Source organism: Podarcis vaucheri (genome assembly GCF_965113315.1).
Source record: "Podarcis vaucheri genome assembly, chromosome: 1".
In the NCBI taxonomy this organism is placed as follows: Eukaryota; Metazoa; Chordata; class Lepidosauria; order Squamata; family Lacertidae; genus Podarcis; species Podarcis vaucheri.
In genome coordinates this window covers 67,661,045-67,675,280 of record NC_138759.1, presented here as the reverse complement: position 1 = coordinate 67,675,280, position 14,236 = coordinate 67,661,045, and the positions used below count along the sequence as shown (strand labels likewise).

The 14,236-nt window shown below is 39.8% G+C and overlaps 1 protein-coding gene across 5 annotated transcripts in view; it reads right to left on the bottom strand.

The window, feature by feature from the left end:
- Positions 1–4,677: 4,677 nt before the first annotated feature.
- Positions 4,678–14,236, bottom strand: part of HIPK3 (homeodomain interacting protein kinase 3) — a 64,044-nt gene continuing 54,485 nt past the window's right edge. For 4 of the 5 annotated variants that reach the window (XM_082231544.1, XM_082231546.1, XM_082231547.1 and 1 more), the window contains exons 10-17: positions 13,799–13,920; positions 13,542–13,703; positions 12,183–12,479; positions 11,718–11,858; positions 9,491–9,720; positions 9,031–9,158; positions 8,539–8,676; positions 4,678–6,231 (exon numbers count right to left, since the gene is read on the bottom strand). In XM_082231544.1, coding sequence (XP_082087670.1) covers positions 5,758–6,231; positions 8,539–8,676; positions 9,031–9,158; positions 9,491–9,720; positions 11,718–11,858; positions 12,183–12,479; positions 13,542–13,703; positions 13,799–13,920 — 1,692 coding nt within the window. In that variant the 3' untranslated portion in view covers positions 4,678–5,757. The remainder of the gene's footprint in view (positions 6,232–8,538; positions 8,677–9,030; positions 9,159–9,490; positions 9,721–11,717; positions 11,859–12,182; positions 12,480–13,541; positions 13,704–13,798; positions 13,921–14,236) is intronic. The other variant, XM_082231548.1, reaches the window with a different exon arrangement.

The following is a 14,236-nucleotide window of genomic DNA, read 5'->3' as shown; positions in this document are numbered from 1 at the left end:
AGCATGGATAGGCAAACTAAGGCCTGGGGGCCGGATGCAGCCCAATCGCCTTCTCAATCCGACCTGCTGATGGTCCAGGAATCAGCGTGTTTTTACATGAGTAGAATACGGTACGTCCTTTGATTTAAAATGCATCTCTGGGTCATTCATGAGGCCTGCCTGGTGTTTTTACATGAGTAGAATGTGTCCTTTTATTTGAAATGCTTCTCTGGGTTATTTGTGGGGAATAGGAATTCGTTCATTATTCCCCCCCCCCAAATATAGTCCAGCCCCACACAAGGTCTGAAGGACAGGCCCCCTGTTGAAGTTTGCTGACCTCTGATCAATAACTTGCTACTACCTGGAAATAGCTCAAGGATTGGCAAGAGATCTCCTATTACATTCTGCACATCAATTGCTTCATCTCTTGGAGATCTTTTCTTCATCTATGTCCATGTCGTTGGGGATGGGGAAATTTGCCCTAAGGAAACTATTATATTCCAGTGTGGTGTAGTGGTTAAGAGCAGTGGACTCGTAATCTGGGGAACCGGGTTCGCTTCCCCGCTCCTCCACATGCAGCTGCTGGGTGACCTTGGGCCAGTCACACTTCTCTGAAGTCTCTCAGCCCCACTCACCTCACAGAGTGTTTGTTGTGGGGGAGGAAGGGAAAGGAGAATGTTAGCCGCTTTGAGGCTCCCGAAGGGGAGTGATAAAGCGGGATATCAAATCCAAACTCTTCTTCTCTTCTTCTTCTTCCATGGCAGTTTCACTTTGCTTCCACGTTATACTGGGGATAGGCTATTGTTACTGCCTGCCCATTTCTCACTAACCCTTGCCCTTGTGAATGTAGGCTTTCAGCTACCTAGAACTAAAATGCAGTTGGCACCACAAGGTATAATTATAATGTAACATCCACAGCAGCCTTAATAGAAATAGGAACTGGCTATTCTTTCTCCCACTCCTGATGTTTTCATCATCCTTCATCAAAATTGGGAGCTTTGGCAAAAAAAAAGTGTAACTGCTTCACGAATAAACTTTGTGGTTTTTAGCACAATGATTCTCTCCATGGGACTGACATGAGCAGATATTCTTTTCTATCCATTCCACATCAGACTGTCTGTTCTTCTAACACAGATCACATGTATTCCATTGCCAATGGAAATAAATAATAAACTACTGGAGCATCATGTCTCAATACATCCTTAAGACGAATGCTTTCCCCACCATTTGGCAACTTGTACCATCACCATTCCACTGGCATCTCAGAGGAACTACATGTCAGAAAAGCTGCAATTTTCAATGAAGTCCAAAACCACCATGTGTTCCAATAGTTACATTTTCTGTTGACTGGCCAAAAATGGAAGCTCAAATGTTCTTGAAGATCACTTCAGTCAAACCATTTGGGGGGAAATCACATCACTAAGATAAAGCTGGTGGGCTGAATCCTGTGAAACTGGAAATTTATATAAATGAGCCCTTGAGAGTTAGAGAAAAGATTGAAAAGCTTTTCAGTTATCTCAATCTACTTTAATAAAAATAAAAGCCGACAAGTTCCATTTGCTGCAATATATATTTTAATTCAAAGTGAATCTCGACAGTAATACACCATAAATTCTTATTTTGACACTCACCAAAATAGTCACCTGGAAAACCCGCTTTTTGTGACAAAGTACAGAAGGCTTGGTCACATTTAAATCACTGAGAACTAGAGAGAAATACTATCGCAAACTGTAGGAAACATTACATCCATAAAAATTTTCCCAGTCCTCTTATTGTAATATTGCACAGTGCAATTGCTACATGGCAAACTAGTGTAGCACAGAAATCAAGAACAAAAAAGCCACAAGTCTACAAATAATTGTTAAACTGTAACAGTTCAAACTTAGTAACCAAATCTATATTAGTTCTAAAACAAATCTTTCTACAGCTTGCAGTGTGATTTTAGCATTTACCGAACACAAACCAAGTTAAAATTAGCTGTAAATACAGAATATTTGAAAATTAAAAATAAAATAATTAGTTAATACAGTAGTATATTTGATCAATAACACACCCTGAATTAAAGTTAAAAACCGAATACAAGGGATTCATATAAAAATTAAATTTCCAAATTAAAAATCGTATGCAATTTTGTTATCGTGCAGTGTTTTATTTAAAAGGCATCAGAAGAATAAGATGTATATATGGGATTACTTTGACCATAGATTCACACCATTTTTTTGTCTGGACAGACTCTTAGCCCTCCTAAAGCCACAGCAACCATAAGTAGGTTATCCCACAGCTAAATTATTCCGCTGCAACCAAAGTCAACGGAACCGTTTTGCTGTGCAACTGCAGAGTATAGCCTGAGAGAGGGCAGAAGATCTAGTCCTTCACTGCAATGCTCATTGCAGAACTGGTTGTTGAGTAGCACATTATGCTCAGTGCTGATTGTGGCAGAACTTAATTTATCACTTCTGAAAAGTAAAAAATATTTGCTCTTTTGCAATATGCTAGGAGTCAGAGGCTACCTTTGGGATATTACTCTTACAAGCAGTTCTATGTTTGACATGGTGTAATGTATCAAGTACATTAGCTTTGTATCCCAAACACAATTTAAAACATAGTAAATACTCTACAGAGCAAGACAGGTCCAAGTAAATTACGAGAATACATTTTTATTTTTATTTGGTGACAATTATAGAAAAAGTAAAGGGACGCGGGTGGCGCTGTGGGCTAAAGCCTCAGCGCCTAGGGCTTGCCGATCGAAAGGTCGGCGGTTCGAATCCCCGCGGCGGGGTGCGCTCCCGCTGCTCGGTCCCAGCGCCTGCCCACCTAGCAGTTCGAAAGCACCCCCGGGGGCAAGTAGATAAATAGGTACCGCTTACCAGCGGGAAGGTAAACGGCGTTCCGTGTGCGGCTCTGGCTCGCCAGAGCAGCGTTGTCACGCTGGCCACGTGACCCGGAAGTGTCTTCGGACAGCGCTGGCCCCCGGCCAATAGATGTGAGATGGGCGCACAAACCCCAGAGTCTGTCAAGACTGGCCCGTTTGGGCAGGGGTACCTTTACCTTTACCTTTATAGAAAAAGTAAGCTAACTTCTGGTGCTCATGGCTCCTGATGCGTCCACTGCCAGCAATGGAGATAAGCACCAAGAAATGCCATTCTTAACACCAAGGAGTTAACAGAAAAGAGGAATTTACTGAACCATAAACATTAAGGAACATGACAAAATCTGCTTGATTATTTTCTTGATTCCATCTGCTTCAATATATGCTGAAAAGGTTTCAAATTAGAACACATTATTCTTGTCTTTATTTGATAGAGACACATTTGTATTTCTACAAAACACATAAAACTGTTTATGAAAAAACCGAGAATACTCCTTTAGTGTGCCCAAGGGCATGTCTGCACTCAGTGGGACTTGTCACTCTTTTCATCTGAACAGCAACTCTCCCATGCCATTATCACAAAGCTGGGTTTTAAGCTTTTCCAACTTTCAGAAGTGATTTTTTTTTTGGGGGGGGGTACATGACACAGGGCGCTTTTTTAAAAAGCCCCACCTGGTCATGCAAAGCTGCAGCTCTCTGACTGTGGCCTAAGAGTTGTGAGAAAGGGTTAGGGTTTATTTCCATATTCAGCCGTTAAAATGTACTGCTGGTTTTGGTTTTTGTCAACTAATACTGCTGTATTTCAGTCCTGAAAAGTAAATCAAATGTAGGCACATTTTTTCCACTTAGACATTCATTAAATAAAACACTGCTTGTGTTAATGGAACAAAGAAAAACTCTATCAGCTGTTAGACTGCTGAGGCTGCAATCCTCACACTTTCCTAGAAGTAATGCCCACTGAACTCTGTGGGAATTACTTTTAAGTAAACATGCCTAGGATTGTGCTTGAGAGAAACCCTTTGCACTCCTATTCCAGTCTATGCTGCAAAAACTGTATTCCAGAATCTTTGTTTATAAAAAAAAGTTAAGTCAAGCCACCAAGATAGTTTTCTTAAGTGTCTACACAATGTCAATATGAACACATACAAATTAAATTACATGGATACACCCATTTATATGCAATGATAGTTAATGGAGATAAAATACTGATGCAAATAACACACCCCAAAATAACATATGCAATTGTCTTCCATCATTTACAATATAGTAGTTACAACACTCCAAACATGAAAGCAAACAAAAACAAAATCAACCCCATACTTCCATTTCATGTCATTAGACTTATACAGAAATTAGAAGGGTAAGAACTAGTTAAATCACCTAATTTCACAGCTATCTGAAGTGGCAATCATTATATAGCAGCTTATCTATGATACATTCAAGATAGATGATACAATTTATTACTTGCCTCATAAGCTAAAACACAACCTCACTTTAATACCCTCCTTTTAAAACCCATCCCTATCACTACACTTGAGGTCTATGAAAAAAGTAGCTACCTTTTAATAGGAAATGGATGATTAAGTCTTTGGTGCTGCAAAAGCAATCTTATTTGAACAAGAACAAAAACACACACACAGAGAAATGATGCACTTCCTAGAGGGGAAAATGCATGTAATTTGTTGTCCCTGACGGAATGTATTAAATAAGAAAATACCCCCACCCCCAAAAAAGTCTAGAACAAATACTAGAATGTAAAAAGGCTAAAATCTCTCCCATGCATAAATGAAAAATTGCACACAAAGTACTCACACCTTTTCAAGCTTCAATAGTAAATATTCTGCTACTATTTATTAAATACTGCATGGTTTGCTCAAGCTAAGATGAAACCACAGCATGAATCAATGAGCATTTTGCTTTTTTCTTTCATAATCTAGCCAAGTCATGCCTACTGCACCTCTAACAGGTTATTAAAATCCAGTTGGACTTAAACACTTTGAAAATAAACTACTTAGATTGTATTGCAGTTCCACTGAACAGTATAAAACACCATTTTTTTAATTCAACAGCTACTGAATCAACTTTTCCTATGAACTACAAAATGCTTTCCATGAAGCTGATCATTCGGGGGGAAATATCAGACAGCAGAATTCAGCTACAGCAAAACATGCTGTCCCCTAGATAAAGAAATCACAACCTATACTAAAATCATACCACGCACAAATAAAAAAAGAAAGAGAGAGAGCGCATAACTCTATGAAATAATCAGCAAAACTGAATGTTAAGTGCTGCAGTCCTCAACATTTATAATATAGTAACATTAACAACCTCAAATATTTAAGGCACTATGTGTGGGAACAGTTTACAATGCAGCTGAGATTATTAGGACACCAACATTTAAGAGCAAATTTCTAGGCAACTTTGTTTTTGCCCATGCAAAGGACACATGCAATGTGAAGAACAGCTCAACCTTTTTTAGATAAGTGACTCGACACTGAACACCAAGATACATAATACAAACAAGTTACTCATACATGATACTGATGACACATGTGCATCTGTTGCTCTAAATCTGTACACTCAATGGCTTCCCAAATGTAGACGTGTCTCGCACTAGTTAGAAGGCAATTTTATAAAAAATAGTAGGAGCAAAACTGGATTTCTGCTCCCATAAGTCACCTGTCTGGAGTTACTCTATAAGAAGATAACATGACTAAAGACAAATTTATACCAAATGTGCAAAAACACATTAAAAGTGAGTTAAAGCTCAAGGTTGTTTAAATTGCACCCAAGTCTAACATGATTAAAAAAAATATCTTTTTGTGCCATGGCTAATATTTATTAAATACCATGTTTTCCTCTCAAATCACATGTATGTATCACTGAGCTCTGTCAGCGTACTTGAGTTCTCACATAAATGGATACTGGCTGAGTTTCGTTGGACTCAATGGAAATCCTGTGTAAGCAGGTGATGCAATGTAAGAATGTGGTGGGAAAATTGGTTTGTACTGAGTCTGGTGGATGGTTGGGGAAGGTAGCAGTCGGGGATTTATGCCCACTGGGACCTGGTGAACTAGGCCACCGTGATGAGAGATACTGTAAGTGGGATGCTGTAAGATCGGTCTTGAGGTACATGGTGAGGCTAGGATGTGGGCAACGGGAGCAGCAGTAGTGAGGGGCGCAGATGATGGATACGGCAGAATAGCAGGCTGTCCTCCAAGATGTGTACTTCCAGCCAAATGTGCATGGACTGAGGTATGAGTGGGACTTCCATGTTGAAGGGAGAATGCATGACTGGCAACATTAGCTGGGATATAAGCCTGCTGTCTCCAATGACCACAGTTTCCATTCCACTCCTGAGACCCAGATCCAAAGTGTTGAACCTGTCTCAAGAGAAACTGCAGTTAATTTCAAGCAGTAAATACAAGATTCCCCAGTCTCCAAAGTGGACAGCTATCACATCTAAACAATCTTTCTTCTGTTCCCACCAGCGCTGCCTGAAACATCTTTGGGGATGGGCTTCCTCCACCTCCTTGTGGTCATATATGCCCACCACCCCACAATCATAAGAACTACGCTGCTGGATCAAACCAAGGGGTCGTCTCGTTTGGCATTTTGTTCCCCTAAATGGTCAGCTAGATCAGTGGTCTTCAACCCCATACTTGTGGGTCACAGCCTGACCCAAGGTGGGTCACACAACAGGAGTGCTACCACCATGCAAATATATGGTAAAAGGTTAAGAGATGGGTCCCCAAATGCATGTTTCGGTTGGAAGTGGGTCGTGGGTCTGAAAAGCTTGAAGACACCTGGGCTAGATGCTTCTGAGAAGATTAGAAGCAAGGCATGAGAAAAAGCATCCTCTGTTTGTCCCCACCATCAGGTACTCAGAGGTGTATCATCTTTGAATATAGAGTTTCCATCTAGTTAGGATTGGAATAGCCTGATGGAATTATCCACCTTGAATTTGTCCATTCCTTTTTAAAGCCATGCAAATTAGTGTTGGTCAACACGTATTGCAGCAATTACAGCTCCTAATTTTAATATTTGTTGACCTGGATCCAGAGTTTATTTAAGTGAAACTTTGATCATAGAATAGTCCCACTGAAGGGGGGAGCAGGCAATTTTTACTTATGTCTGTCCCTCTACAGCCCTCTGAAAAGCTACCCTAGAGGGTTGGAGGACCCTCTGGAACCATGTGAGAGGCGGCACTGGAGGCTCCAGGGGAAGGAGAAATTGGAAAATTGCTTCCCTTCTTCTCCCCCCCCCCAACAGAAGCCTCCACTAAATCACAGTTCTGCCTGTGAATGGAAGGAGCTCTTTCATTTGCAAATCCAAATCCATTGTGTACAGTCGTGTTTTTTCTCCTATTCTGAACCTGGTGACCCCAAAATCCTCATACTGTGACAGGAAGAACAGCCTATCTTCTGTTCCACCCCATTTTATAATGTTGGGACTGGCGGAAAGTGGAAAACAAAATAGTTCTGGCAACTGGGAATTAGACAAGACCTCTCATGTGAACGGATTGAGAGCCAACAGTTAATGTCCCCTATAATAAGAACAATTTATAGACTATGATGTATGGCATTATGAATTAAGAAGCTCAAAGCTTTTTATATGAATTATTGATCGCATTATCTGACACTGGATATGTGATGCAATAGGAGAGGAAGTTCAGAATACCTTCAGGTAAATTTGACTATATTAGTTTTGAAGTTTCTCTCTTGAATCCTGCCCCTTAAAACCAATCTATATGTAACATCACAAATGATATTGTGCACACCTATATATGGAAATACAATGAGAGAATTTCAACTAGATTTTTTCAAAGGAATCTACGAACTCATGAATATATGAATAACCAATTTATAAGTTATGCTTCTCAATACAGTCATGAGACTTCTAGAAAACTTATCTATGAGTTGAAAACAAGCACACATAAGTCACAAATTTTGTAGCACAAAACACAAATGAATGCATGAATAAACCAGATCCACACTGATCCAAAGCACCAGCAAATATGCTTAAACAAAACAAAACTTAATGGGTAACACTTAGACTTTGGCCCACTTTCACATTCAAATGAACCATACTATTTGTGTGTGTGTTCTCCTACGCAACTATGGTATATGTGTATGCATGTTTGTATGTCCCAATGTAAATACCACAACTACGCAAGTAGGGCAAATCACACAAGTCCCACTTATCCATGCCGTTGTGGTCATGTCACAAATACTGCGGCCTTTCAAGGTATTGCCAGAGCCAGTATTTGAATTAAATTAACTTTTCTCAATGGCTTTGTTTAAAGCCTCTTTCTTGTTTAAGAAAAAAACATTATAACTATGAAGGAGCAGCTCCTACACAACTTTTTGAAGGAGCTCTCAGACTTGAACACAATGGATGGAATCAAAGAAAGCACTAAGGCAAACGTTCTGTCGGCGCAAATATTTCTGCTTGGGAAATGGGAAGTTATAGTCCTCTCCTCCCACCCTCCACCCACCCACCAAATCTGTTTCCAACTCTCTGGAACAGACTCGGTGAGGACATGGGCCTACACAGGCAGAGAAGGGAGGGAATCCCATTGTGAAATGCTTGCACTGACAGGACTCATTAACAGAATATCGCCCAAAATGTAGGTGTAGATACAATTTCTTGCTGTATGCTTAACCACTCGCAACATTCACAGAAAATACCACTGTACGAGTCCTCAGTATTATCTGGTGTGTAAAAGGTATCCTCAGGAAAGCATCTACAGAAGAGTGGCAGCCCCTTAGATAGGTAGGTTCAAAGCCATTTAGAGCTTTAGGTCCAAACCAGAATCTTGTGTTACGCTAGAAAAGAAATAGAGTGTCAAATGCAGACTCTGGAAGATTTATGTCATATGTTTGTAGTGGTCTACTCCATCATCAGGAACTGGGATATCAAACTATGTATGCACTGCAGTTGCTAGTTAGACTTCAAGGAAGCCCAGCATACTGCATGTTAATTGTCTCTACCTGATATCTCAACCAGTCTAAAAGTTTCTCTTTGGTTAATTTGATTAAAAGTATAGTTAACAAAGGTCAGAATGAAAGATAGATGAAGTAGTGGGGATGAGTTTGAGTCATGTGTATGCAGTAGATTTCAACATTAAAATATCTGAACTAATAAAAAATATCTCTACATTGCAATATTTACATACATACCTGACTGAGGTTTGAGTGCTGCTGATGGAATGCTGATATCAATTTTCGTTGACGATTGCCCAAGCCAGAAGGATGGTTTGTTTTTATACGGGCAGATCGGCGTTTTACCAGTGGTTGACAGGTGGTAACTAGCAAAATATGCAAAGATCAACATAGGATACATCAGGGTTGCTTCTAATGTTTTCACTTTATTCATCTTAATGGTAAACATTAAAACTGTAAAACATTAGAACATTCAAGGGAGAAGATAACAAACCACACACATCCCATATTATTATTGGTTCAGGGGGGAAGTGCACCCCCAAAAACCTCTCCGGAGTCCCATTCCTCCCCCCGAGAGGGTTTTTGAGGATACAGGAGAAGAGACAGGAAATGATCTGTTACCCAGGTGGTCCCCCATTCATGTAATCTACATTGAACAAAACGTGGCCAGCACAGAAAACACATAAGCACCAATTACCTGCATTTGTAATTTGCTCATCTGCATTTAACCTGTTCTCTATCCTCATTGGTGGCACCACCACAGTACAGACAGCTGGTTTGGCTTCCAAGTTAGCTGAGGTTCTTGTTTCTGGGTTTTCATTGGTGTCTTCTGCAAAACTATTTTCTAGGAATGGACTATCGTGGCCTGAAGACTCTGAACTGGGAGAACCATCCACAGTGTCACTTTCTTGTTCATCATCTGACATACTACAGAAATAAAGTAAAGCACCATTGTGAAGGGTACATCACATTCATTCCATTTGCAGCAAACATCCAAAAACAAAACAAAATAAAAACAGGAAAAATTAAGTTTAAACAGGAGAGCTGAAGTTCTTGACTCTAAACTTCCAGCTTTCCAAAATCAACCCAGGTTTCATTCTATAAACAAACTACTAGGGAAAGTGTGGACATCTTCAAAAAACCAAGGAGCTTCAGATCTGTACATAAAATGTACCTTTCCCCAAGAAATCAGCCAACACTTATGAATGGAGATGCTGCAGTCTTATCCCAATTCACTCTGCCCAAGACCACTTTTCACTAGTCACTGGTTTAAGCAACTTCTAAGTTTTTATGACGAAAGAGCAGATAGAATGTGTATTTAGTTTTGTTTATTGTTTTCTCTTGTTGCTGATGGTTTTGGTTACAGTTAAGGTTTCTTTGGGTGGCGGCTGGATGTTTCATACTGCTAGATTTAGTATTGTTTGGTGTTTGGAAAGTACTGTTGATATTTTACTCCATAATTATTGAAGCCACCTTGAGAGTTTTACTCCTAAATTCAGCCTATAAATGTTTTAATATGAAATAAACTAACAGTAAAATAAATGTCAGCCCTGATCCACCAATCTGACTGCTGGTCGATTTCTGGTGGCACACACACCAGAAAAGACTTTAATTCTGCCAGCAGACCACACCTAGAGGAAGGGAAGTAGATGCCCCCAACCAAAACACAGGTAGTGTCCATGTATATTCCACCTACCATCATTCAGATGGCAGCAACCCTGTTGCAGACCCCAATGAAGCTGCAACTTCATTGCCATTTATTATCCATTCTAGTGACTGTAACATCACTCTAAAGCTAAATTAACTTCATTTACCCTAAGTGATGTCATGTAGCCAAATCTGAATAGCTGCATATCTATGTTACTGCTGCTAGGTAGGAAAGGGTTATCTTTCAAATAAAAAGTGACACCAATTCTGTAGCTGATTAGGACTACAAACCAAGTTTAAAAATGTAAGCTTGGGGGGACTCTTTAATCTAACAATTGGAGGTGGTGAAGCCCCTTTTGCATGTCAAAAATATTCACTGGAGGACATCTGGCTCAGCCCTAGCAATTCCTTTCATCTTTTTAATTAGGGTTGCATAGTTGTCATGGCAATCGTTGTCAGGGCAGCAAGGTAATTTTATAAAGGATCTTTAAAATGATCACAAATCCATGATTTTCACAACTGCACAGAGCTGCTCATTTGAGTTCGCTCTGCAATACTTAATTATTTAACTCAACAATGGATTTAAATTTATATCCAAGAATTAGTGATGCAACTGAGCTATCACCATTAGATTCCGAGAAAACCAAAGAACCAGTTGAGCGTACAATAGTAGAAAGGTGCTGCTGACCGTTATCTTTAAGATTCATTATTTTCTATCTTCAGAAACGATATGATTGGCATAACCAATCATTACATATCAGGAAGACTCCATCTCTATGGTTCCCCCCCCCCCACTGCCTATGGAAGACCTTCCCTTTTAAACAAGCCTTTTAAGTGACAATCTCTGTATTGGATTTGTAATTGTTTTTACATATGGAATGGTTTTATTTTTGATTTTTTTTTACTGTAAAATCACTTAACAGATATTTGATAGGAAATGATTCCTCCACATACTCAAATAATACATATATCTATCCAAACAGTTATGTTAACAGAATTATCAAGACTTTACAGAAGGCTAACAGTGACAGGCAATATCCAGCATACTAAGGCTTTTCCTTCAGGAAGCTTTATTACCCTAACCCTTGTTCCAAAAAATCCAGCACAGAAGCATTGTCACATATACAGAGAGAAACCTCTGTTGAGGCAGGTATGATCAAAACATTACACTATGTAAACATTACACTATGCTTAAGAATGCTTCCAGAAATAGGTTTTAGACTCTGAGGTCTTATTGCCACACAGGGACATCAAACCCAGTTATGTACATTTCTTACCTGTTGGGTCTTTTGCAAGGGGATGGACTCGACTGTCCAGAAGAACTAGAGCTCAAAGTGCTGTCAGGACTGCTTAATGAACACACACGGTCAATATTTAGCGTACTCTGGCAAGCTTCACAATCTAGGCTCCCTTTACATCTGAAATGCAAACATACATACATAAATAAAACATTCATCCTGCACACTTCTCGCTAAACATCGATTGCAACTTCTAGCTGCATTGATTTAGTGCCAACTGTGTGCTAAGCTATACTACCAAGACTGAATGCTGTGAAACTCAAAGAGGTGTAACAACCTGCTGCCTAGAAGTGGCAGCCGTGTTCCAAGTGATTTAAGCTGATTCAAGTGAATGTACTGGCGCTGTATATTTAGGAAGCTCCTCTTACTATCACCAAAACACCAACTCTCCAGCACAACCCTGAGGAAAAGGGGAGTTAAAATAAGCCCAAAGCTACTACTTACTCTGCAAATGAATGCCTTTGTGCCACATCATCTTCATCCGTGTCACTGCTGATGGTGATCACACTGACTGGTGGGCTTGGGGAATCTGCAATAATGATAGCCTGTCGCTGTTTGTTTGAAACAGATGAATCAGGGTCCTGCCTGACGGGTGGTTTGCAACAGGTGCTTTCCTGACCAACTGAGTTACAATTGTCCTGTGTTTCTACACAGCTCAGCTTCTCACCAGCCTTTCCATTGCTTATCTTTGGAGACACAAATGCTGAATTTTGGATATTGGTATTTTGTAACACATTACTCCTGCGAAGAAGACATTTATTTAGACATGTCATAAAGATGTTTCTTTATCAAACAAATGCAGTAACTTGACTTCACCCTCCCCAAATTGACTCAAACTAGAACGTAAGACTTTGAAACAGCAATGAATATAAATCAACACATGAAACATAAAACAATGAACATACAGGTAACACTGTAAATGTTGTTTTCCAGAGCAATCATGGAAAACGTTTCAGGTAACTATTGCATATCACAAGCAGGGTTGTTCAGATGCTGCAATGCAAGGTTCAAAGTTGGATTTACCAATGAAATGTAGTACAATACGCTGAAGATACCATTCTCTTAAAAAGGAAAGAAGGAATGAAGAAATGCTGGCTTGGACACCATAAACATTTTTGAATCAGATTCAAAATCCACTGAAATCATCAGGAATTGTGTTCACTGACTTCAGGGGACATGAATCAGGGGTTACTTAACATAGTGTAACTGTCCTTCCCGGTCTTACGTTTCTCCATTACTGAAATGTCCCATACCTTTGTAAATAACTTCTGTAGTGATGGGGCACATTTTCTCCACAGAGCACTTAAAGTGTTTCTTGCTGCCAGCAAAAGAAAGACTATTCTTAATACTATTCTAAGTCATATTATGACTATTATACAATGTCTCTATTTTCAATAGTCCAAATTTTACAATTGCTCATGCACATGAGTCTAGGAACTGCTAACTGCGTCTACCTGCAATTCTTAAATAACCAAACCAAAGTCTATTTCTGCAGATAAATATAGTCAAAGCCACTTTTGTCACAAGAAGAGAGAAGATCAAAGGGCAGCAAATGCTACTTTACATTATTTCCCATTTTGTTACCATCCCTTGGTTTTAACGGGTAGGCTTCTGATCAATTTGAACTGTAACACCGTATTTAATGTTTAAAGAAATAAATGTTCTAAACAAACTAGTCTGAGGTGTAACACCTTGGCGAGCATGCAGCATTCATAAATATACAGCCCCTTTTTAAAGGGATTTTGAAAGAATGATTATTATTTTTTACATCTAAATGATCCACAGGCACTGTATAAAACCAACCTGTTCTGGCACACTTTATTTCTCTTGGTTGGTGTGGGCTGAGGCCAGACTACATGTGCAATGCCCACACTGATTGGTTGAGGAGCAGATAAAGTTATTTGATTGGTTAACAGAGACTGTGTCATCACCGAGTTGTAATGGTTGCCATGGGGAATCATCTTCCTAGGGAGAACAGAGAAAAACACATCCTTATTAAAATATAGCAGAGTTGCGTACTTTGTTTTCAAGCACAAAATCAAAATACTGTTTTGACGTACCCCCAGTCTCCAAGTCTCTGCGGGCCAGCCACAGAATCAGAAGCTAGTGTTGTAGGCGGAGCCACAGGCGTCACTTGTTGCCATGCTGGAAGCAGTATCTGCTGTGTTCTGTTAGACCACGTCTGTTGTAAACACATAAAGCGTTATGAATAACGACATCACAATATGTTTAGCATCCTTTTTTCAAGTTAGGCCGCTGGTCCATTTAGCCCAAAGTACTGTCAGAACAGACTGGCAGCAGCTCTCGGACGACTCTGATAACAGATCTTATCAGTCCAGCTGCCCAAAGGTCCTTTTACATAGTAATGCAGGGAGTGTAACGCCGAGTCAGATTACATGCAAAGCATTTGGCCTGTCACTAATCTACAGTCCCTCTCGACTGATGTGATATTACTTCAAAATCTGTCAAGCTAATTAATGTTTATGACTCTGAAAATG